A 26654-nucleotide genomic window follows, 5' to 3' on the forward strand; every position below is an offset into this window, starting at 1 on the left:
ATTTCCTAGCATTCAGAGTTAGACAAGATCTGTTTCTGAAAAATAAACCCAGTTTAACTTTCAGTTTCTTTACTAGGTTTTCCACATGGAGCTTAAAAGAGATATTTGAGTCGATCAAGATATCCAAATATTTATAGGAATCAACAAACTCAATAGGGACACCATTTGAGGATGAAATCAGAGGAAGAACTGCTGGGACCGCTTTCCTATTTGAAAAAAAGCATCCCTTTGGTTTTGTCGGCATTTAGGACAAATTTAAGGTGGAACAAATCAGACTGGATGATGTCAAATGCAGATTGCGAAAGATGGAAAGCCTTATCGACTGTTTTAGCGTGACAATAAACAACTGTGTCATCAGCATAGAAATGTATGGATGCATCAGGGATGTTTTGACCTACATTACCTATGTAGATTGTAAAGAGGGTGGGTCCTAAGACTGAGCCTTGTGGTACACCATTGTTGACTGTTATATAACTGGAGGACGTACCATTATGTTGAACACATTGCCTCCGGTCTGAGAGATAGTTAGAGAAACAACCAATGGTGTGTTCTGAGAAACCAATTTCTGAGAGCTTATGACACAACATGTTATGATCCACAGTGTCAAAAGCTTTAGACAGGTCTAAACAAAATCATAATTGCCACCTTTGAAATTCCAATTTAATATGATGTATGTGGGTGTACTCATATTGTGTCTACAATTGTGTGTTAAAATTAACTAGAAGGATCATTAAGCAGATACTGGGAAAATTGATTTTGACAGATTTGGATCTAAATTGATTAATTGCAGAGAGTAATTGTTACCTATAAGTTCTTTACTATTTTTAGGGTCAGAGAAGCTGAAAAAAATGTCCTAGTTCAGAGCTAATCAATTGGCGGCCCGGAACTCAGTTCGGTCCACCAATGGATTCATTTTTAAATAAAACTAGATTTTAAACCATAAAACAAACGTATTTTATGACAGTAACTGCTGGATGTCTGGCCCCTGAGCTTTAGGCTTTCAGTAACTATGGCCCCCTGAGCGATTTAGGTGAAGAGCCCTGGCATAGTTAATTGTAAAGTTTCTTCAGGGTTTGTCACAGTGAGCGAACTCACATAAAGATTTTGCAATTGTTTTAATTCTGGACGCCTTTCCTGACATAACCACCGACCACAGCCCTCTGTGTGGAGCAGAGGGCTGCCTTCTAAGGTGCCAGAGGGAGCAGGGGGAGCCTAAAGGCCTTGCTCAAGGGCCCAGAGTGAGACAAACGAGGGTGGAGCTAGGTAAAGGTGCTTGACCATTTCCAAACATATTTTGATATAACGGTCGGGTTATTCAAACTGGTGACCTCCTGATCCCTCCTCTAACCTCTGCGCCTTCACTCCTCTGTATTACAAGAAGTTATGAATAATATGCACAAACTGACTACTGAAAACATTTAATTCCTGCCATCATAAAAACAGAAAGAAATAGGTGAAGTCCTGTGTTTGCAATGCAATGACTGCACTGTGTTCAGGAAGTCTGGGTGAACAATACTGACCTCATGTTTGCCTCCAGACCATGAGCCATATTGCTCCATCTCCTCAACTAGTTCATCACAGGCTCTCTCTGAGAAGACTGGGAACCAGAACACATCTGGACAAGGCTGCAACACACACACAGCCACACATACGAGCAGAAATTACCACTGAGAACAAATTTGAACAATTTCACCTGGAGTTGTAGTCAGTGTAATGTAACACCCAGATGTAAAAAAAAAAACAGATGTTAAAACTTCTTAGCGACATTTCGTCATTCTCTCTCAGTCTGCATTTGTAATTTGAGCGCATGTAGATAAAAATGTCCATACAAACCTGCTCCAAGAAGTTCTCAGTGAAAATGTGAGTGTAGTTTTGGTGGATATACTTCTCTTTCCAGTCCTGCAATCAGAGAGATTGTCAGATAAGTAAGCATTTTTTGGACTGCCTGATGACCTGCATACCTCACAGGGCTAACCCCTTCCCCCACACAAGACAGCTCCAAGCTTTTGTTCACAAAAGTAGACAAATAGGTCAAGCGGTTCCTCACACTCAAGTCTCATATTGTTTTAATTAATAATCCTTTCATTATTACAAACACCTTTCACAGATTATGACGACTTACCACTGGGTTCTCAAATATTTGCCACAAATCGTTGTTGTAATGGGAAATGTTATAATTGGCTGTGGAAATGAGTCTCCCAAACTCATAACGGTTGGTTATGTACATGAAAACTCCCTGCAGCAAACAAAGACAATCTCAGTTTTATAATAATTAAAGAGGCAAACAATTTGGATATTTCACACACAATATATATGTAACTATGATACATGCAGAAGTACAACAAAGACACTCATAAATAGTTTATGATTGTATTAAATGAGAAATAAAATATATATAATTCCATGTTTCAACATGTTTAACTTTGAGGTTAAACACACAAAAAGAGCATATAAATAATCTGAGATTATTTATGGACAGGCTTCTCTGACTTGCCTTGGTATGGACAAGGTAGAGTCATAAGGGAGGGAGGCAGGAACAGTAGGGCAGCTTGGGATAAAGCATGTCTGGAAAAGGTCATCTGTCTAAAGTGAAGCATGAGAGGATGCTGTGTAGGAGTGGATTTGGACTCACTATCAGACTAGGCTTTGATAACTGCAATAAAAATAACCACTAATTCTAAAATCATTCAGCAATTTAGTGGTGCAAATTTCCAAATTTCTAATGTCTAAAATAATATTGTAAAAGCTGAGATTATGGCTCAATGCATTGCAGTGAGCCTAGTCTGAGATCTGTGAATCAATCAGTGTGTTCAGTGGAGGAGAAAGCTGGTTACACGTGTTGGCTGCGATGTTTAGACTTTCAGGGTAAAGCATCAGGACAGGGGACTTGCAAATGGATTGACTCTCCAACCTTATTTAGGATCTTGTTATGAAGGAAGCTATTTAAAAAACTTCATACATCATGTATTTCTTGCCCTAACTGAGACAAATCATATTATTATTGTAAACTTATAACACCAAGCAATGGTTATCATCAATTTACAAAGTGCTGTCACCCAACCTAAGTTATAAGACTGTGGCACAAGCAGCAACATTAACACCTAATTATTAAAATACATTAACCAACAAAATAGTGAAGCACCAAAAAGGAATGGTCTAATTCAGATCTAACTTGATACACATATAGTCCAGTAATGGATATGAAATGATCTGATTTGCAAGGGGCAAGAACAAGACCCAGAAAACCTACTGTAAGTGGTGGCATCATGAGTGGAGTGAAGGTGCTATATTGCAGTTTCTGGAGCATCTAACAGTCAGTCAAAACAGTGACTGAATGGCCATCAGACTCAGAGCATGCCTCATATATACATTAGACCCCATAACCAGAACTTGAGAGAGAATTGGATATGAGTCACATTCTGGGTTTGTATCAGACCAGTGGACATAATGTCTAGCATGTAAATGGTAAATGGACTGTACTTATATAACACTTTTATATCTTACCAAGATACTCAAAGCTCTTTACAACACAACCTGTGCCCTCATTTACCCATTCATACAGCACTCTACTAGATCTACACAAAGAATAATCAGTGCTTTATCATATTTATACACCGATGGCACACACATCGAAGGCAATGAGGGGATCAGTGTCTTGCACAGGGACACTTCGGCGTGTGACTGTTGGTGGAATCAAACCCCCAACTCCATGATATTTGTCTGCCATCCAGATATAGGCATCAGACATGTTAAAACATCCATATCATCTGGTATTGTGTTCTGACAACTGGGATCAGCTAAGCTTTGGATTCACCATACCATACATAGGCTGCCATTAACCCAAGAGACACTGACTAATGACTCTGACCCAGTGCAGATGTGATTACAACAGCTGTATGATTCCTTTCACACTGAATTGTATATCCAGGACTGGACTGAAGAGAACAACACCCTACTGACATGGGACCAACAGAGGAACCATGCTGCCAACACCATGACCCAATAGATATTGTATTGTAATCACTAAAGTCACATGACCTGTCAAAATGTGCAATTCCATATTTTATCTACCACTCCATCTGGGTGCTTAACTTTTTTATTAGTTAATGGAATCTAATCTAAAATTATATAATTTCCAAAGGAAAATTCTGTTTATAAATTATTACATTTTTATATTAAAGGAAATTAATTAAACAAACAGACTTTTACTTATTGCTGCAAATAAATCTTCCTATCAATCCAAACTGGAGATAAAACAGTCTGTTTAAAAAAATAATAATAATCCAGAATCCCATCAATTTCTGAGAGCTATACCATTGGAAATAGATGTTTACGAAAATAAATATAAAAGTAAATGAAGACCTTTGGCGGCCTGAGCATATGGAATGATTCCGGAGAAGGGGAGTCTTTTTCTCTGTGACTGGTCTAAAATAAAGGAGAAGAATCATGTAAACATGATTACATAAAGTGCAGTATTTGAAATGTGTACATGTCACATATTATATATCAAAACTTCACAGAAACGCACCTGAATGACAAAAGAAAGCAAGATTCCCTCTGAAGCTGATGTTTTTGTGGGTTATTATGGAAGGAATGCATGCTAGGTACAGTAGCTGTTTAAGCTGTACAGAGGTGACATATATGCAACACAGAAAACAGGTGGACACATGTAAAAGACAAGGCAAATGTTATCTGTTGGCAAGCAGGCGTTGCAACTGACTAAGGTCATGACACCGAAGGCAAAAGAAAGTGAAGAATGATGGAAACAACTGGAGCAGTGAATATTAATGCACCACAGGCAAACTATGAACAGAAAGTCATGCCTCAATGGCAAACAAGGACATTTTAAAACACTCAATACTTTCCTGTCTTCAGTTTCCACCGAGCTGTTGGCTTTTGTTAAGAGATAGATTCATAGCATCTGTCAACTTGTTAGGTTGAGTCCTGATGCATGCTCAATAAGCCAGGTAGATAAATCTAACAAGGTTGAGTCAGCTTGCTATGTTGAGCTGTTTCAGTGTATAAGCAATAATCATATTCACAATCTTCAATAATTCTAAACAAAATATGCCTTCTTACCATTTCGCGGGCATTTCTACACAGAGCCATATCTGGGTCAAGTTTCTCCAGAACAAAGTAGTTCCTTTCTTTAAGTTCATTCCTTAAGACGCTGCCCTTAATGAGGTATGCATGTGCCATGAAAGGAATGTTCCACACGCCCCTTGAAACAACAAGGCACACAGAAAGTGTCAGTTGTAGTCAAAATTTGCATTTGCTAATGTTGTTATTCACCGTCTATGATTTAGGATTTTGTAATTACAAGAAACTGTGTTGAGAAATGAATCAGTACAAAGTGGGGTTGGAACACTTTGGTGTCTGATTGGTATATTTATCTACACATTTGCATAGCAGACACTAGTTGCAGGGTATACAATGTGCTGTTTATTTGCAACATCTGGATGCAAACTAGTTTTTGGTACATAAATAAAATTAAGTTTTACTAGAATGGTTTTCACACCACAAGCTTGTTTGCTCTTTAAATTACTTATTAGGTAGATTGTTGCTTTAATTACTCGTTAAATGTTCACTTTGGGTTTTAGGACACCAGGATATGTTTTAGAGATCCATAAATCAAAACCTAGCATGCAGGTAAGTGTGAAACAAAACCAGAAATAGCTTTCGACCTGTTTGTGACTTACACGCGTTTCCTTTGTACAATGTCAACATAATCCTCGGAGCGTGCATAATACCCATCCAGACTCAAGGCTCCCCAGAAGTTGGACCACAATTTGCTGTGACGAGTGACAAGGGGACCAATTATTTTTCTGTGGGGAAGCAAAAGGCAGGGTGGAAAGAGTGGGGAATTTCTGTCAGAACAGATAAAACTTGGGGAAATATCACAGACAGTCAGCTGCCTAATGTTCTGGCTCTCTGAGTGGTAAAACCATTGTGCTGCTTCAGACAGATTAAACAAATGAAAACAGTTCCAATACAGTAACAGACCATAGACATGCATAATGCAAACCAGACCTGGTCATTATGCTGGACTGAATTAAATAAATGCAGTTGACTCGGAAGGGCTTTTTTATACATCTATCTTGTATTTTTCTGAATTATGCCTATAATACACATGGTTTTACTACTAGTATCTTCAGTCTAGAAAATCTAAACCCAAAATGTATGTTTTTCGTATGTAAAATTCAGGATAGACTTTAAAAAAATTCTATATAAATTATGGTGTTGGTTAGCACTTATGCAAATTAATGCATTATGACAGACTATTGCAGACCACAGACCTTGGTTTTCTCCCACAGAGACTTGTGCCAGCTGAGAATTCTCATGCCACCTTTAAATATCCTCTAAAAAGTCATTTTGCTTTGCATGCCTCCAGTCATTTACAATTTCACTTCTAAAACCACAGTGACATCCAGTTTACGAGAACGTTTCTGCCCAATCACAAACTGCAAAGGAGGGAAAAAGTGTTTGCGTGTTTGTTTTTATGTAACGCTAAGCAGCATTTCTGGGTTGGCACAACATTCTTTGTCAGTGTTTCCATGTGACCAGGATACAAAACAGGAAGCCAAAGCAGTGTATTTTAAAACTTTAATTAACTCGCCCTGTAAAGTTCATGTGGGTTTGCCACTTTAGGGATAAATTCAACACTTGAATTATCAAGACAGCTACCAAGGTGGCATGTTGAATGAAGTCCAACATGGTTTCTTTCCTGCTTAGTGTAAGATTACCTGTTTTGCTCAATGAGGAGCTTGACCGTCTGTCGATTGGTGAGCATCACATCCGAATCAATGCTGAAGTAGTAGTCGCACGTGACATCCTTACGACAAAGATCCCTGAGGATTAAAATGCACATAAAGGTAAAAAAAGTTATATATTTGAAACTTGTGAGTTTTGAGGTATGCAACACATTTTGGTTCAGTCTAAAAAAGTATCAATTACTCTTCAGTGGATTTCATGATTTCAGAGAAAATGTTTTTTTGTTCAATATACTGTATACTGTAGATACTCAAGGCAGTACATCCTGTGCTAATAATGGAATCTCACCAATGTTTCCTTCATGATTAAAATACAAGAGTAAAAACTGAATCCTCATTTATGAAAAGGACAGCTAAACCTTTTTATTACCTTGGTAACATCACAGTATCTCTCGAGTGACAAATACACCAGTTTAAAAAAAAAAAAAAAGAAATTAGGATGTGTAAAAAAAAACATCTTATCAGTGTATTCCTCCGGTGACCTGGTTTTCTAAAGAACCTTCACAAAAAGAACTCTGTGCAACATAAATAAGCTTGTAACAAGAAAAATTGAAACTGTAAAAGCCCCATAAAATATTCCAGGGAAAATATTCCATTTTATAAAATTTCCCAGTGGGTCTCATTTTCTTATTGAAATATTAAATACTGGTAGTGATTTAAAGACAAATAATACGTAAATAAATAAATGCAACTATGAGTAGGTAAATCATTATTTCAATCAAATGTTCTATTAAGATATTTTTAATCCAACTTTATCTACTTTTTAATGTCTTATGGCATTTATTTGATAAATGTAGAAGATAGTTTGTTACATTATTAGTTTCACTTAATGCTTTCATAGCTGTAGGCTATCCTTTGGACACACAGGTGTTAAAGCTAAAATATAGTCCAGCAATCTTTTGTGGTAAAGCTTATAGTAAAATAAGTTACAAACAGTTTTAAGTTTGTTCAAAATCTTGCTTGCAAAATTCAAACTACCACTGAATAATACATTTTGTGCTGTTTCTTTAAGAAGTGATTAGGTAACTTGATTATACTTTACTTCATTTTCTCTCTGTTTTCCTTCTATCGTGATAAATAATTGGGTTGCAGCACTTTGGTTGGCATTGTTGCTGTTTTTAAGTGCTTTATAAATAAAGTGCTATGGTATGGTATGGTATGGTATGGTATGGTATGGTATGGTATTATACGTAGTATGGTATGGTATAGTATTATACGTAGTATTGTATAGTATGGTATGGTATTATACGTTGTATGGTATGGTATGGTATGGTATGGTATGGTAAATACTATTATGCTATCTTTGTTCAGTTTTATTCTACAAACAACTGATTCTGATATTTGATCGGCTTATCCTATACACACATACATTCCCATGTTCCTGGCCTCTCCTTGGCTCAGATTTTCTTCTGGTCCCACAACTTTGAAACTCTTGAACACATTCTTATTCTCCTCCCAGAACTTCTGGATGTGCTTTTCATGGTAAACTTCCTGTGCAAGAGGCAAACATTAATGACATCAGTAGAAGCCATTCAATCAAGAGGTGCTGAAGTAAACTTGAGAGCAGCTGTATGCACTCACGTTATTATGAACAAAAAGTTTCAGTTTATCTTTTGGATAGTCCAGAGTCAGCAGCCGCTGGAAGAATTCGGGCAGAAACGGAGTTGGCTGCTCAATGAACACTCCCACTAACAAGTTTGGGTACTCCTGTTTAGATTAGAGGAAAGACAAATCATTTCCCTTTCAAACAATTTGTCACAGTAATGCAGCGTTGCTTAACAAAAGTTATAAACATTTTTTACACGTCAGTTCTTTAACAAATCTACTGTAACATCTGCTGCAGATGCTTCACTTTATTTTACTCAAACGAATAAACAATGATTTTGATTGTTACACATTGCTATGGTATTTGCTTAAAATGTACAATATGTCATATTTACATTTATTTAATTTAATTTTCATGAAGATTGTGGGTGAAACGTGCACTTTGCATTTAAAATATGTGCACTGAAGAGACGCAGAGAAATGAAGGAAGAGACAGAGAAGAAGAAAAACGTTCCCATGACACTAAGCTCCAGCCCACACATGCCAGTCTGGACTTGTGATCTTCTTGACCAGTTCACAGCAAAGGTTTGGGCTGAGGATGAAACGCGATCCCAGCAGAACCATCTAATTTTCATAGTCCGCAATGACTACTTTTGGTTTGTTTCTTAGAGGAACCTTCATTTGGCTGCCAGCAGACGGGCAAATAAGTGAAGTGGCACTGAAGGCACACAAAACTAAACAAAAAATAAAAAAAATAACCCAACTAAAGCAATTATCAGCCGCAAAAATAAGAAACACCCATGCTTTTGTTTGACACAGACTAAGGTTGAGCAAGTTGTTAATTTCTCCGTCTGTCAGGCACAGAAGTGGTCTTTTAGTGGTGTAACACTCAGAGTGTCAAAAGTTCAAAAACAAAGTGCAAAAAAAAGCCACAGTGGAGTGACTGTAAACTGAGTTCACCCCACCAGAAAGGTTTGGACACAGTGCGACCACTGTTCCCACATGACTTGACCGTCCAGGAGTTTCTGTCCCAAACAAATAAAGGGACGACGTGGAATGAAACGGCTTTCCCTTATTTGACCTTTATTATGGCAGTACTTTCTGAATTTATTGGGAAAAAATCAAAGAGGTGCCTTTTGTTTAGCTGAGTATGTTCTGAATCAGCTAGTAATGGTTCATTACTGCAACTTTTTAAAAAAATGGTACCTCAGTAATCTCTTTCTTTGACAACCAAGGTGAACGCCTTAATCTTCCTGAACTAGGACACATTTGTTGCACTTTTCCGATTGAAAAACAATAAAAATAGCAATTGTTTGGCTTTAGGTTTATATAAAAAAGTAATAAAATGTGGGGGAATGCTTGACAGACCCAACCACACACAGCCATAGACATTTCCTAAACCCTGGAAGTCTTGCCTGACTTCAGCTTTGGTTAAACTCTGACAAATTTTCAGCATAACCACTATAACTCACTGGAGTGGAAAAAATCCCAACAGAGGAGCAAACTAAAAGGCACCCTGGTCAACAGTGACACCCCTTCAAATGAGACCCTCTGTAAACCTCAGAAACCATATCCTGCACCACAGCCATGCAATGCTTCCCTTTCCCCCTGAGCAGTTCACCTCAAACTTGTGCTCTATAAAAAGGTCCAAAAGCATGAGCTTATTACTGGTATTTTGGTAGAAAAAGAGAGCAGAATCAACGGTTTGCTTATATGTTAAAACAGGACAAACTGGGCTTTAGTCCTGCTGTCCAGACAATCATTAATAGACAGTTCATGACAGAAAACCCAGAAATGTTTCAGTCTTTCCCGAATCCAAAGACAAAATTTTCCACATTTGCAAGTTTTCAACAAGTATGACAAGTAGGTGGAAACCAACTATATCACTTACTTGTAACTGAGACAGATCCAGAACATCATCATCACAGTGGCTGCATCCATGATCGTAGTTCCATGTATTGGGGACATAGTTAGCCAAGTAGTTCAAGTATATCTGTGAACGGAGGGAGTTCAGGATTGTTTTAATGTGTTATTGGAAGATTTATTAAAAAAGTTACTTGAAAAAACACAACATGCTGAGTCTAGAAAGATAAAGTTATAATAAACTAAAAGGCCTAGCATTCATCTGGGTCACATGACTACAAGGGAATGATTCTGTTTTCTAACAGAGCCTCTCCATCAACTGTTCAGGCCTCTGGGAAGAATGACTCAATAGTTTGGTGGGTTTGGTTCATCTCTGAGGAGGTTTAGACACATGTAGCTCAAAATGGAACAAAATTTGTGATGAATTCTGGGAAGGAAATGACCAGAGAAAAACTTTATGGAGTGATAGCTTTTCAGGCATCTGGTTAACTTAGTGCATCTATCATGTTAAAAATGAGTGATGGCAAGAAGCAAATATGAAACACATGGTCCGAAGACGTATCTTTCACTCTAATGAATAATGAGCAGACCTTTATGACTGAGGTAACTGGAAGGCATCCAACAATCTTTCTGCTAGATTTTTTTAGAGTCAAAATGTTGTTTAATTTGAAATGTAATGTTCCTGACGACTGGTTGTTGGGCAAAGATCTAAAAGTAACCCAAGACAGGAAATAATTTCAAAGTAGCCAAGCTGTGACACATGCAAACTACATTTATAGTGTCAATTGGTAGAATTTCTTACTCACTTTGGTGTTTCCATTGCCATGGACAACGACTGGCAAGGAGTCATACACTGTGTTTCTTACTCTTACTCTGTCTGTTCCAAACTTGAGAAGCACCTCATCTGCCAAAAATGGGGAGCACAAGATATTTAATACTAGGTTAGAAAAACTGAAAAAATGATAGTCTTTCAATGCCAAAACTAAATGTTCTGTTCTTTTAAAACATTTCAAACCTAATGCCAGTAAAGCAAAAGCTATCTAATGCAAACTGTCATTTTTCTCACATATATAATAAGCCTAAAATTTACAAATTATCTGGAAAATAAGTTAAAGAGGTCATTTTCTTTGACTTCTTACCAACGGCCCCATTCAAGTTCTGGAAAATCTGACACCTATGGTCCAGAGTCATATTGAGTTTTTCCTGTTGGATGTGAATAAAGAAAATGTGCTTGACAGTTTAAAATCAATTGTTTGAATAAATGACTGTGGTCGCACACACATACGTACTCGTTGCAATGGATCCAGGTATATTTTGGTGTAGAAGAGCTGGTCATCATCGTTGTCATGAAGGTTCCACTGGGAAACTATCCTGTTGATGTATGGGGCATAGCCAATTATACCTGCAAGGAATCAACAAGGATAAAGTCATACCAATGTGTGAATGGTTGTGTGAGAGATGTTTACAGGGTTCTACACAACTGGCCAACTATTGTGGGCAATTTTACGACTTCTGCTGAATTCCAAGCCTACAATTTAACCAATGAGGCATGGATGCCTTAAATAAAGTGGGATTTTTAAGGCAATAAGCTTGAACACATAAACAAAGTGCAAACTTTCTCCTCGAACAGTGTGTAAATTGAAATAAGTGTAGTGATAAGTAAGAAAAAGCCACTTGTTAATTGTGATAATCTTACTTAAAGTTGAGCTTCTGGAACTGAACGCACCACTCTTTCACACAGTCTGAATGTACATTCTCATGACAGTCTACCCCGTTGGTTTTTCTTGAGTCGGCTTTTTATTTCTGCCACTGTTGCTCAAGGATACTGACCACAGACATAGATTGCAGGGTTTAGCAGTGTCGCTGGTGTGCTTTGTTTTACATCCCATCATTTGAGAAAAGCCTCAGACGATGTAAACAAGTCAATGGATAGACGTGACATAATCGAAATGGCAGTAAGAAGAAAAAAAAACTCTAAGGGAACCGTGAATTTTACGCAGATTATATTGTTGGTTGACGGTTCGTCTCGACGGATCCTGGGAAATCGCTGCAAACTGTAACCCTTATTCTCTTGATCTTTTAGGGGATAGTGCGCTACTCTATGAGACAACATTCTCAAAAAATCCTACAAAAAAATTGCAAAATACAAAGTATTTTTGTATTATAGAAACTTATGGAAGTTCGATTTGCAGCACTTGTAATTCTTGGCACTCATGCAGACAAGTATCAGTTACCAGTAGATTCAAGTTCTGTTAGTTTTGTAAGTGTTTTTATTTTGTTGTTGTTGTTGTTGTTGCTATGATAAATAATCACCCCCTAGCCACACATAAACCCTCTGTCTCTCAAATCCATCCTGGGAATCTGTAATTTTCTGTGACACAGTAGTGTGTGTCCAAATGCCATAAAACTTTCCTCACTGGTCACTTGGGCGGTAGCCGTTGGAAGACAAACAAAGCCTGCAATTTCATGCAAACTGTGGCACATTCAGGGGCCCAAGACAAATCCACATGTCAAGTCAATGACAATGAATGCTAAAAACAGTCTCTGATCAGTCGGAGACAGTCAGGCTCCACTATGGGAGGTCAGACCAGATTGATGACCACAAGGAAAGCAGTAATTCAGTGTCCTGGGAGACTGGCATCAATCAGCTGGCAGTACTTTTCAGATATGAACATGTATTATTTGCTTCCTTATAGCATCTAAGTGTACATATATATACATTCATAACACACCAAGAAACCTCTACATGTAAGATAGATATCTGTCAGAGCAACCACAGAGAGGGCGATTGCTTCAAAGACAGTATGCAGTTATTTTTCACATAAATGGTCTTCGCCCACATCCTGTTCGCAGTGGAGAGGAAATATCTCACAGAGCATGTTTACATGAAAAATATACTTCCCTTTTAAAACCAAGAGACAGTAATAAAAATCCTGGGGCTTTAGGTTTTAAAACTAACACAGGTTTGTTGCTGTTCCTCTGCTTCAGCACACCTTACACTAATAACACAAAGGGGCTACTGCTGCTTAACCCCCTGAATTCCTTCAAGTCCTGCAGGTCTTCAGAGTTCAGCAGCTGATGGTGGAATGTGTAAACCCAGTCCACCTGGGTGAGTTGGTTTATTCAAACACCACTCTACTCCAGTAAAAATTGTCTAGACTTATAACACAAAAACTCAATTCATTGGTGTTAATGATTTTAAGTTACCCACCATACTAAATTTAAAATAGCTAATTAGTCATACAACTGGTTATACTAAAACTTTGTTCTATTATTAGCCATGGCATACTGTATATTAGAGGTAAACATGAGTGTCAGAGTGGAAGTGGTTCCAGTGCATGTGCATGGATGGTATAATATAAACCAGGTGCACATTTGAGCATGTCACCCACAAACCCAAAGTTTATTGAATGAAAAGCATATTATTTTGCATGTGCACTTATTAAAGCATACTTTTGTTTGTCTGTTGTTGAAGAGAGAAATAATCGTCTGCAGTAAATTAAAATATGTAAAACTAATTGATTTATTTCTGGTGTCTTGTCACTGATAATCAGTACATCTTTATATTTTTCTTCAGTGGAGACAAACTCCACGCAATTATCTTTTATTGTAGTCGGTGCCTTAAATTTGTTTTTCCCTGTTCACAATTCACTGTGGGTCACACCGACCAGACTTTGCAGCTGGTGTGGAAATGGTTTCTGCGCCAACATTCCAAGAGCCCACCAACTTAAGAGTAGGGGAAGGTGATAAGTCCAACACACTCAATGTACCAATGCATGTAATGTTTTGAGTGAGATGTACAACCCTAATTATGAAGAAAAAAAAATGAATTGAGATAATGTGTAATACATAAATGAGCTGTTGAAAATTTCATAAACACGTTTATTTTACAGTGGACCATAGTAAATATATTAAATGTAGTTAAAAAAAGTAGTCTTTTAAAATGTTATGGCAGCAACATATCTAAAACAAATTGTGACAGAGCCTTGTTTACAACTGTGAAGAATCCCCTCTTCTTTTAACAACAGTCTAGAAGCTGAGGAGACCAGTTACTGGAGGTTTTGGAGGAACATTTACAATTCTTGTCTGATGTAGGATTCTAGCTGTTCAACAGTTTTGCGACTTGAATGCTGGATTTTTATTTTTATTTTTATTTTTTTTTCTGAATGGGAGCATATGGTCTTTTACAATCTGCATACACTTTTCTGAATATGATGATGCCTTTCCAGATGTGTAAGCTTCTCATGCCCGAGGCACTAATAAATGATTTGTGGAAGTGAGACCATCCATCCATACATCCATCCATTATATTTAATCCCCTTCTTCCTTTTCTGGTCATGGGGGTCACTGTTGGCCATATCCAGCAGTCACTGTGCAAGAGGTGGGGGACACCCTGGACAGGTTGCAAGTCCACCACAGAGACACACAAAGACAAACAAGACAACAACCATTCACACTCTCACTCACACCTAGGGACAATTTAGAGTTACCAATCAGCCTAACATGCATGTTTTTGGTCTATGGGAGGAAACCGGAGTACCAGGAGAAAAACATCACATGCACGGAAAGAACATGCAAACTCAACCCGAAATGCCCCCGGCCGAGATTTGCTCCGTCAACCTTTTCGTTGAGAGGCAGCAACTCTACAGTGGGTAAAGCAGGTAATGATATTGGATGGTTGGATGGATGATGGATGGATCAGAGTTGTACATTGTGACAATTAAGTCTAAATTTTCATGTTGATGTTTAAGCCCAAATAGCTAATTCACTGCAGGCTAACTTTCTCTTACACTAGTGATTGTTTCACTGCTGACAGGGCATACATTACAATTTAAAATGGATCTAAAGTGCCTTCCAAGTTCTTCTGTTACACCAGCATAGTCACTTTTTTTTTTTTTACATTGAATTGTTTTTTTGATTACAATTCTTTATAAAGTACATCATAAAAAAGGATGACCAAACAGCTTATAAGTGCTGCTTCCTGGTATAAATACATACTATTAGCTATTGTGCCTTTTGATAAACTATGTTTTATTTAGGAAACTATGAGGCTGTCTTTCCAAACTTTAAAGGACATTTTAGTATACCAGATCAAGAATAGACAGCTATAAATGAGCTGAGGTGTGTACTTCAGTTTTCTGGTAACAGATTTCTTTAAAAAAAAAGTTATTTTTAAAAACACAGAGTTAGCATGAAATCAGCAGATGGAAATTCAACAAAGGATCAACACATTTTGAAACCCACCTCCTGAGTTGAGGTAGCGCTTGCCACTGCGGACTGAGGGATACTTGTCAGCTAGACGTTTATCTGGCCATAGCAGCCCCTCTGCAGCAAAAAGCACTTTGTGATTGGCCTGCTGAAACTTCTTGAGAAGCTCGTCTGGTCCCCCAGCAAAGATCAGATCATAGCTAAAGGGGAGGAGTGAAAATAAAATGTAATAGATCATTATTCTTTTATTTATCCTTTAGGAGCTGTCTTTATCCTGAACATGTGCCGTTGTGCATCTGTCAGAACTTCGCCTGAGACAGATAGAAATCTAAATGTAAACAGTCGACATTCCTCATGATCTGCAAAGTCAAAAGCATTGCAAGCTTGTGCAGGGAGGTGTTTTAAAGCAGCTGTCAGACACTAAAACAAACTTGAACTGATTTGCATAGACATAAGAACAAAGAAAAATGTGCCATACATTAATTATTCCTTTAAATCATTCTGCTTTTTATAAAATAAACCTTTTACTATCTGTAGACTTCTTTCCTTTTGTAGCTTTACATTCTCTTCAACCTAAAAGTTTTATTACTGTACAACCATTTTAATAGATATGGATTTGATTCTATTTATGTCCTGTCTCCAATGCCGATTTAAAATTATTGTACTCAAAATGAAAAAAAAAGACAAAAATTACTGCCCTATAAATCAATTTTATCAGATAGCAGCAAACGTAAAAGTAAGTCAAAACTTTGTGGAGGAAATCAGTGTGATCTGTCCACATCTGGCAGACACATGTTTATCCACAAATCCTCTGTGACTTGTTACCTCATAAATCATTTCTATTTTAGAAACAGACATGTAGTCCTATAAAGTACTTTTGTCAGTGTCTGAGAAGATTGTGGAAAGAAGGTCAAAACAAATCCAGTTAGAAAAATGTCCAGATTTTACATTTTCTTTCATATTTTCACTATCTGTTATTCTGACGAGATTGAAGAGTGAACTCTGAGCAGGGTCAAGACCAAGGTGCCATCTTTAGACAACTCCAATCTGAAAAAAAAAATGTTTTAATGGAAATTTTATTTACTATTTTGTCTTTTTATTAAAAGAAAACTAAAACAAAAATAGAGGATTGCCATTTATTTGCATGTAGCCAACTGAGTCAGGAGTAAACATAAATGTTGTAAGTGTTGTGAATAAGTTTATACATAAGGATTAAAAAAAAAAAAAATGGCAACATGTCTTCATCATCAACAAAGTCCATGCTCAGTAATCCAGGTATACAATCCAGCAATTTTCAGTCAGGTCATCTGGACAGTTTCTTTTTTTTTTTTTTTTTTTTGGTGCTGAAGCATTTCACCTTCCATCCAGAAGGCTTCATCAGTCAAGGAAACACACAACACAAAACTGATTCTGCCCCCAACAGCTTACTCCTGACTGAAACTTGTTGGATTGTATACCTGGATTATTGAGCATGAACTTTGTTGTTGGTTTTGAACCAGGTTGACATGACTGTCGACGAGGAAGAGGGCTGGCACCGGAGGAGGGGGCTTGCCAAAGACACCATCTTAGCACCAACATAACTGGTTGGTTCCACTTTGGAGTAAGCTGTTGGGGGAAGAATCAGTTTTGTGATGTGTGTTTCTTTGACTGATGAAGCCTTCTGGATGGAAGGTGAAACGTTTCAGCACAAAAAAAAAGAAACTGTCCAGATGACCTGACTGAAAATTGTTGGATGTCTTCATCACTTTTGCTTTAACAGAAGCCAACTTGATTTATATTTTAAAATAATAATAAAATCAAACATAGTATTTTTTTTTACTCTGATACCTATCTCATTAATTTATCTTAACATTAGATGAAGCTCATTATGTCATGCCATTTCAATTAGTCTGGATTTCTTCCTGCTTTTGAATTAATCACATTCTTCTTTTGCAGTCAAGTGAGTATGTACATGCTCAACAACCCTACTTATACAAAAGTAAAATTAAACATTATTTTATTCTGAAGTTCAGTGCTTAAGGCGCTGATTATATCATAGTTTAAAAGAAAAAAAAACCCTGAAATACCAAAAAACATCAAAACACTCCAAACGGCCTGGCAGAAATCTTTTTGAATTATTCTTAATCTCCTAAAACACCCAAGCAGTGTACTAGACTACAATCACTTCCTCTAAAATAGAGAAAATTACATTCCAACCACCTTTTTTAAGGGTGTGACAGCTTTGAACAGCAATTATAGCAAACATTATTCACATGGCACCGTGCAGTAAAAATTATATTTTGCTCTATTTAAGGAAAAATGTCTCCCAAAGCCCTTATTATTCTAAACCACACACACACTACCTCAGATAAACTTTCCACTGGTCTTGAAAGCTCATAAATGAGTTGCTTGTATGAGAGAACGGTCCTCATCATGTATAATAATGCCTTTGCCAGAATGAAAACTGATGGTTTTTTCATACCAAAACACCTCTCACTAAGGAAATGTTGCTTTCTGTACTATCATTACAGTAAATGATTGTTAATGGTTGCACTACACTGCATTTAAACGTGCTTTGCAGTTATTTTTGAGGTTAGATCTTAAGTTTAAATAGAAACTAAACCCCTCTAATAAATTAGTGGATGCTGCTGCATATAGCTAATGAAAATGACCATGAAGTGGTGACCTGATGTTACTATGATAATACAGAAACCCTTGATATAAAACAGAGATAGCCAAAACCGTTTTGGTTAATAGCATACCTATCCACAAACAGAACAACAAGATCTTCCTGTTCAGCAAGAATCTCCATGGTGTTCTTCAGTAGCCTGACTTTTTGCCCTCCACCAATAGAATGACCAACATCGCCCCCTTTCCATGCTTCTCCCATACCCAGCACCTAAGAAAAAAAAAAAAACACAACAGACAAAAACGCTGAGGTAGAAATATTTATGGGTATATTCTCACTAAAAACTAAGGTTATTTTTTAAAGCAACATTTATTAAAGTTTGAAATGGATTTTAGGGGAATAGCTATTGTTAAAATACTATTGTACCTGATTTTGGAATGACTTGAGTTTGGGGAAACCAAGTTTAATTTTAACCAGATTAGATAATAGTTATTTTAAAATGGAATAAATCTATGGTACTTCATTCTCTGTCCTGCTCAGGGTGGCTGTTAGTTCATTAGTCTACTCAGAAATAAGCATAAGATTTCCTAACTGAGGCCAATCAAATAACTTTTTTTAAAACAGGAAATAAAATAGTAGTTCAGTCTTTGCAATGAACCCCACTTTAAAATATTTGAACTTATATTTAAGTATTCTGTTGGTAGAAGAAAACAAATGTAAGTGTTTTTACTTTCAACTGCAAGAGATGAAACCTTGACAGAAACTGGCAACTATTTGTAATTTTAAACTCTGTGTATGTACGTTATCTTTAAAGTACTCTGAACAAAAATATGAATGCAACACTTTTGTTTTTGCTCTCATTTTTTATGAACTGAACTAAAAGTCTAAGACTTTTCTATGTACAAAATAGGTCTTTTCCTTTCAAATATTGTTCACAAATTTGTGTAAGTTTGTGTTAGTGAGCACTTCTTTTTGGCTGAGATAATCCATCCACCTCACAGGTGTGGCATATCAAGATGCTGATTAGACAGCATGATTATTGCACAGCCTTAGGCTGACCATGATAAAAGGCCACTCTAAAATGTGCAATTTACTTTTACTGTTTTGGGAAGGTCCAAGGGCTCAGAAAACCAGTCAGTATCTGGTGTGACCACTATCCACCTCATGCATTGCAACACATCTCCACATAGAGTTGATCAGGTTGTTGACTGTTGCCTGTGGAATGTTGGTACTCTCCTCTTCACTGGCTGTGTGAAGTTGCTGGATATGGTCAAGAACTGGATCATGCTGTCATATACGCTGATTCAGAAGTTGGGATCACTGACATGATTTGACAGAGCATCCCAAACATGCTGTATGGGTGACATGTTGTGCATTACCATGCTGCAACAGGAGCTGATGGTTATGGATGAATGGCACAACAATGGGCCTCAGGATCTTGTCACAGTATCTCTGTGCATTCAAATTGCTACCAATAAAATGCACCTGTGTTTGTTGTCCATAATGTATGTCTGTCCATAACTTAACCCCACTGCCACCATGGGCAACTCAATTCACAACAATGACATCATCAAGCTGCTCACCCACATGACACCACACAGTCTGATATGACCATGCTGGTCAGAAACATGACTATCTGCCCTGTACAGTGAAAACCGGGATTCATCCGTTAAGAGAACACTTATCCAACGTGTCTTACGCTATCGAATGTGAAAAATTGCCCACTTCAGTTGGTCATGACAACAAACTGCATTCAGGTGGAGACCCTGAAGAGGACAATACGTATGCAGATGAGCTTCCCTGAGATGATTTCTGATAGTTTTTGCAGAAATTATTTGTTTATGCAAACAGACTGTTACATCTGTCCAGGTTCCTTGTCTCAGATGGTCTTGGAGGTAAAGATGCTGGAAGTGGAGATTATGGGCTGGTGTGGTTACACTTCTGCGGTTGTGAGGTCAGTTAAATGTACTGCCTAATTCTCTGGAACACCTTTGTAGACAGCTTATGTTAGAAGCCTTAAGCAGTTAGGATTAGAATCAGCACCTCCAAATCTGAGGCTATGATCTTTAGTCAGCAAAGGGTGGATTGCTCTCTTTGGGTCATATATCAGGTTCTGCCTCAAGTGGAGGAGTTCAAGTATCTTGGGGTTTTGTTCATGAGTGAGGTAAGAATGGAGCACCAAAGTTCATGCTTAATAATCCAGGTAAAAATCCAACAATGTTCAGGCAGGTAAGTAGGATAAGGTAATGGACGCTCGGGTAAAAATGGAGCATGAAATTGACAGATGGATTGGTGTGGCATAATTGCAGACTCTGTGCCAGTCCATTGTGGGAGCTGAGCTGCTACATTTCTAGTAGTGACCAAAAGAACAAGATCACAAATGCAGGTGGTTGAAATTACTTTCCTCCACAGGGTAGCTGGACTCTCCCTTAGATATAGGGTGAGAAATTCAGTTATCCGGGAGAGACTCAGAGTAGAACCGCTGCTCCTCCACATCAAGAGGAGCAAGTTGATGTGGTTTGGACATCTGGTAAGGATGCTCCCTGGGTGTTTCGGGCATGTTCGACTGGATGTCTGACTTAAGGCATATCCGACTGGAAGGAGAACTCGGGGAAGACCCAGGACACGTTGGAGAGACTATTTCTCTTGGTTGGCCTGTGAACGCCTTGGAAGCCTCCCAGAAGAGCTGGAAGAGATGGTGGCTGTGAAAATAGATGTCTGGGCCTCCCCGCTCAAATTTCTATCCCTGAAACCCGACTTCGGTGCAAGCGGATGAGAAAGGATGTATGAATTGAGCTGCCTTTTATTGTGGCCATCCTAAGGCACACCTGTGCAATAATCATGCTGTCTAATCAGCATCTTGATATGCCACACCTGTGAGGTCGATGGAATATTTTGGCAAAGGAGAAGTGCTTTCTAATACAGATTTGCACAAATTTGTCAACAATATTTGAGAAAAAGGCCTCTTGTGTACATAGAAAAAGTCTTAGATGTTTGAGTTTAGCTCATGAAAAATGGGACTAACAATAAAGGTGTTGCATTTATATTTTCATGCAGTGTAGCATCAACCTGATAAACCTCAAGTGCCAAATTAGTTGCTTCTGTAATCTAAGTTGTGGAAAAATCAGAATACGGTAGTTTTGCATCAAACCACTGTGAAACAATTACACACTGAGGCACGTGAGTTTGCAAATGAGGGCATGGCACAGCTGAGCTGCAAAGTAAAAAAGCTGTTTTTAACCCTTAACTTATTTCAACCACGAAGGGGAATTCTGGATCTACACCACTGAATATCCCCCTGGGATAGATTTTTTTTTTCTTTCTTCAGTTTGCTACACTTCATTATTTCCTTTAACAGGCCAAATCAATTTGGGTAAGTGTGTGTGTTAAAAACAGCTTGCTGCTGAGAGTGAGAATACAAAAAGTACATTTTAAGGCATTGTTTCAGCAAATTGGATGAGCCTTACCTTCACAGTGTAGTTAAAATAGTTAGCAGTCTGCATGAAGCGGTGAAAACCATCTGTTTCCTCGGTTGCAACAGTAAGGATCAGTAGCTTTTCTGAAGAAGACAAAAAAAAATCACATATTTTTTTAGCTACAACAGTATTGGGATAATTGGATTTAGTGATGCACAGGCACATTCCAAAGTTGCAAAACGTTAAAACGCATCCACAAAAATGTGTATATTTTTTTCAAGCTTAAATATAAGGATTGCAATCCTCGCCACTATGAACCCTGTACCATGTAAACCTCAAACCTATGTCAACACACTGGTAACTATTTGGTTCAGTAGCCCAACTCTGTGTCTTAATTTAGGATTGACTGCTGTAATTTTAATTCAGTTCAAAAACAGTAGATGTTATTTCAAACATGGTCTCAATAAAATATTTCCTCTTGGGATGGAAGAGCTCCCACAAACCTCTAGGACATTTCCAGTAGCCATAAGTGCTGAAGTCTGAGGTCTAAAGAAGGGTTAACCAAATACAAATTTTCACCATAGTTTAATGTAAAGCTAGAGAGTGGAAAACTCTACTCACAAAGCTAGCTTCTACTTGTTCTGTTTGTTTTGTGGGACATACCGCAACGCTTCAATCAGAAAATGTCCTGTTAAGAGCAAAGGAAGGAAGGAGCCACGGCTTTCTAGATCTTGTTCATCAAATATTGTGAATGCATTTATTAGATACGTTAATTCATCACGAGGCGACATTAAAAAAATGTGCTAAATGTGTGTCAGTCTTCAAACAGGGCAACACAAACTTAATGAGACTTTAAAAAGGGTTTTATAGCGCTTCTTGAACATAGGTTCTGCTTTTCATGTCATGCTTCAACAGCAAATCTGCCCTCTAATGCACAAGACTGAGCTCCACCAAATACTTGTAAATCATTTATTGGCACTTAAAAAGTGTTGGTCTTATAAAAGCCTTGTGAAGAAATAAGTCAAAGTGAACTGAGTAATGTGTAAGAAGCTGGTGCCACATCTTCAGAATGTAAAGAGATAAAACTCATTTATCCAGCTATCCATCCATCTCCCCAGCAACATTTCACATGTGGAGATAGTTGGCCTTGTCATTGCTCTAATAATTATTGCTGCAATCACCTGATACAATGATTGGACAATCATTCTGCTACACATTGAAAAAGCTACTGTCTGGTTCTGTTCAAGCCATTTCCTAACTTAAGGTATACCTAAGAACAAACCCAGTTCAGAACTCGGGTTCTCATTAAGCTCTGAATAGAAGAAAAAAAAAAGAGCAGCAGGTGTTCTATGTTCTTGGCATAAAGAAAGATTAAAAAAGAAAAACTTGGAGGACATTTCCCTTCATCTGGGAAGCACATTTTCCTTACATCTTTCTAAAACAGGTGATTTTATTGCTTACAAGGAAAATTTCCGGGCTTCCCTTTCAAAGCCCCAGACAGTCATAGTTACACGAGGTGAATTCAGGTCAAGCAAACTAAAAACCTAGCATAATTGCTTTGCTTCTGGGGGAAAAATACATCATATAATAAACTAAAGTGGTGTTTTATCTGTAGTGTGCTAAACTTTTTTATGCCGAGTCATACAATGATTTAAAAAAAATATTTGTAAATATGGAAATAGGGTATAATTTTGCTGTCTCTTGGAAAAACCACAGATAGCTGTAAAACAAATGAAAAGACCAAAGGCTCAACAAAATACTTAACACAGCTCACTGATTACTGGAAAGTCGTGCCTGCAGAGATTAATTTCATGGAAAAACTTGAAAACTTCCGCAATGTGTTGTAATAATTACACCCCACATACATGTAGTCTCTCTCATTTCAATTAACTCTATACCTTTGCATCGTTTTCACCAAAAAAAAAAGAAACATTTGTCTGTTGTTTTTTGTAATTTGTGCAGTAAATGAGAAACTGAGCTTCAGCAGCCATAAAGACAACAAAAAGCACTTGTCTCTCATTATCCAACGCAGACATTTCCCCTCAGGAAAAACTGAACCAACAGCTGACCTCAATTACCCCTTCTGTCTTTCCCCTGGTTCTGTGGAATCAAGCGCTTTATTCTTGTCATAAACATGCAAGCCACCTGAGTGCATCGCAGCAAGCAAACTTCCACTTAACTACACCCTGGAGATGAAAAACTTTGTTGGTTAAAAGAGCTGAGACAAACCTTTTGTTCTGACGCTGCACTATTGGTAAGTATCCTTCATTGCTTTTCCATACACAGCTTATTGTAGAACGAATATTTTTAACTTGCAGTTGCTTCCCGCAAAGCAGAGCTGGAAACACCGGCTTGATGTTATTACATTGTTTCTAAGGACAACAAAACATGTGAGAATGTAACATGGCGAAAATGATTGCTTTTGATCTTGTAATAAACCTAAACGGTATATAATATATTGTTGAACGATTCTCGTTTATGTCCTTACACAGTTTTGAGGGATGAGAAACAAGAATCACTTCCAGCATTGATATTTAGTAGCCACTTAATGTTTCAAAGCACACAGTGCATACTTAATAGTAGCCATCAAGCAGATAATAATCTTGCAATACCATGTTATTTTGAGGATACTTTGTGGATTTTTAGCAGAACATTGGAAAATATGAAATGCTTCTATCTTTAACCAGGGTGGCAAATTACTTTTCATTGTAATTTCTTCTTTCTGTCTTACAAAACCTTTTCTTAACAGTTATATTCAAATACAGTTTTTTTGTCAAATGGGAAAAAAGTGGTAAGAGAGATAAATTGCAAAGTGCTCTGAAATTTTTTGGATTATGAAGTGACATCCCTTGTAATATGTAAGAGAATAAAATGCATGCCCTATTTAAGGCCACTGACAAAACACAAGATTATTGGCTTACATACGGCTGCAGAGGCACTGACATCTTCTACTTCCTCATAATCTTCAGCATCATGTTCGGTTGCACTTTTAATGATATCAGTCTTTATTTACAGACATATCAATAGAAATATACTAGATACCTATCCACCCATCCACCCACCCATCCATCTATCCAATCATTATCTTCCACTTATTCTGAAGTCGAGTCATGGGAGCAGCAACTTGAACAAGGAGGCACAGATATCTCTTTCCACAGCCACCTCTTCCAGCTCTTCTAGGAGGATTCCAAGGTGTTCCCAAGCCAAACGAGACCCATAGTCTCTCCAGCGTGTCCTGGGTCTTCCCCAGGGTCTCCTCCCAGTCAGAGATGCCCGAACCATCTCAACTGGCTCCTCTCGATGTGGATGAACAACGGTTCTACTGCAAGTCTCTCCTGGATAACTGAACTTCTCAGCCTATCTCTAAGGGATAGTCCAGCTACCCTGTGGAGGAAACTCATTTCAACTGCCTTTATCCACAATATCATTATTTTGTTCACTACCAAGAGTTCTTGATCATAGTTGAGGGTAGGAACGTAGACCGACTGGTCAACAGAGAGCTTTGCCTTACAGCTCAGCTCCCTCTTCACCACAATGGACTGGCACAGTGTCCGCAATACTGCAGATGCTGTACCAATCCATCTGTCAATCTCACGCTCCTTTCTTCCCTCACTCTTGAACAAAACCCCGAGATACTTGAACTCCTCCACTTGAGGCAGAACCTCACCCTCGACCCAAAGCAACATAATTTGATTACATCTATACGTCAAAATCCATGTGCTCAGAGTCTAAAAATACAGACATTCGCAAGCAATGATGAGGTGTGGAGAGGAGTGTGATGTGATAGGATGAGATAAGAGGTGAACCAATGAACCAGGGCTTCTTCTGTATGGAGGGAATTGTTCCTGTTTGTAGTGGTAAAGCAAGAGCTGAGTGGACAGGCTGAGCACTAAGGTCACTGTTTCATCTGTGTTCTAACACTCACCAGTCATGAGATTTAGATAAAAACTGAAAGACCACAAATACTAACGGCTGAAAAGAGCTTTCTCAGTAAAGTGACTGGGCATGGCTTTGACAATAAAGAGAGAAGCTCTGTCTTCTGGGAGGGGGGAACTCATAGTTGAGTTGCTGCTCCTCAACAGAAAGAAGTCAACTGAGGTGGTTTGGGCATTTGATTAGAATACTTGTGGTTTAGTAAATATTCTTGTATAATATTTGTAGTTTTTTTTCTTTGTGTACTTCCATTGTAAGGAGACCCTAAGAGAAGATACCGAGATTGTTTAAAAAACCTACATAACCCATCTGGCATGGGAATATCCCTGGATCTCCCAGGCGGAGCATGTCTCTGTGGAGAATGTCTGCCTCTTTATCTGTTGCCTCCATGACCTGGCCTCAGAACTGTGCTGTACCTGATTTGGTAAAAAATGATATTCCACACAGATTAGGAATTGTTAATTTCAGTATACCTTCATGCACAACACAAGTCTCATACAATAAAATACACATCCACACAAGTTACAGGGTAAAATAAGACTTTTCTTGTAAAAATAATGGCAGACGTGCTGTATTGCATTGTTTCACTTAGGATCCAGGAAAAAACTTTCTCAAGACAAACAGACAATCTCATTATTTATTCTCTGATTCTCAGCTCAAAATAAATCCCAGAACAGCTGTTCAGTCCCTTGACGTGTTTTTAAATACTCCTACAAATGCTGAATTACAGTTAAGACACAGGCAGTCAACGGGAAAACAAAGGGGGGCTTTATACAGCAGTGATTTTAGAGGATGAGTGTCCAGTCAGAGTAAACACAGCATGTTCTCTTGACAGTTTGGTATGAGCACGCAGGGAGGAGAGGAATGTAGCCCAAGCAGTGCTGCTGAAACTCTTCACCAAGAAAGGCATTGACACCAAACAGTCTTCCCCTTTCACTTTTTGCCTATTCACATACTGTTTTAAGGTCTTAGTAAACATTTGCACATTAGTGAGCAAAGCGTCTAACTCATTGGGGTTAGCTTAAGTAGCATTTCTTGTAGAGGTTAAAGGTGTACCAAGGGAAGGAGCATGAAAAGCTTAAGTACTAAGAGTTGAAATATTAAAAATGAGAAGTTGATGAAATGTGGTGGTGCAAATACTCATAGGAATTGTTGCTATGATCTCCTAACTGGGAAAGTGTCTACACTAGACCCCGCAACGGCCTCAATGTCATTGCTGAGTGTTTTAAAGACACATCTGAAGGTTTATTGGCATGAAACAGGAATATATATATATATATATATATATATATATATATATATATATATATA

General features: G+C 37.9%; 1 protein-coding gene across 2 annotated transcripts in view; it reads right to left on the bottom strand.

The window, feature by feature from the left end:
- Positions 1–26654, bottom strand: part of plod2 (procollagen-lysine, 2-oxoglutarate 5-dioxygenase 2) — a 32696-nt gene that overhangs the window by 1772 nt on the left and 4270 nt on the right. Inside the window, exons 2-17 of one of the 2 annotated variants that reach the window (XM_037694120.1) lie at positions 21462–21553; positions 18128–18264; positions 15423–15586; positions 11468–11580; positions 11318–11381; positions 10985–11082; positions 10207–10308; positions 8352–8477; positions 8140–8261; positions 6744–6848; positions 5700–5825; positions 5080–5221; positions 4363–4425; positions 2123–2236; positions 1834–1899; positions 1521–1625 (exon numbers count right to left, since the gene is read on the bottom strand). In XM_037694120.1, the coding sequence (XP_037550048.1) occupies positions 1521–1625; positions 1834–1899; positions 2123–2236; positions 4363–4425; positions 5080–5221; positions 5700–5825; positions 6744–6848; positions 8140–8261; positions 8352–8477; positions 10207–10308; positions 10985–11082; positions 11318–11381; positions 11468–11580; positions 15423–15586; positions 18128–18264; positions 21462–21553 (1739 nt within the window). Of the gene's footprint in view, positions 1–1520; positions 1626–1833; positions 1900–2122; positions 2237–4362; positions 4426–5079; positions 5222–5699; positions 5826–6743; positions 6849–8139; positions 8262–8351; positions 8478–10194; positions 10309–10984; positions 11083–11317; positions 11382–11467; positions 11581–15422; positions 15587–18127; positions 18265–21461; positions 21554–26654 lie in introns of those variants that run through there. The other variant, XM_037694121.1, reaches the window with a different exon arrangement.

This window comes from Nematolebias whitei, chromosome 20 (genome assembly GCF_014905685.2).
Source record: "Nematolebias whitei isolate Nwh7 chromosome 20, NemWhi1, whole genome shotgun sequence".
Lineage (NCBI taxonomy): Eukaryota > Metazoa > Chordata > Actinopteri > Cyprinodontiformes > Rivulidae > Nematolebias > Nematolebias whitei.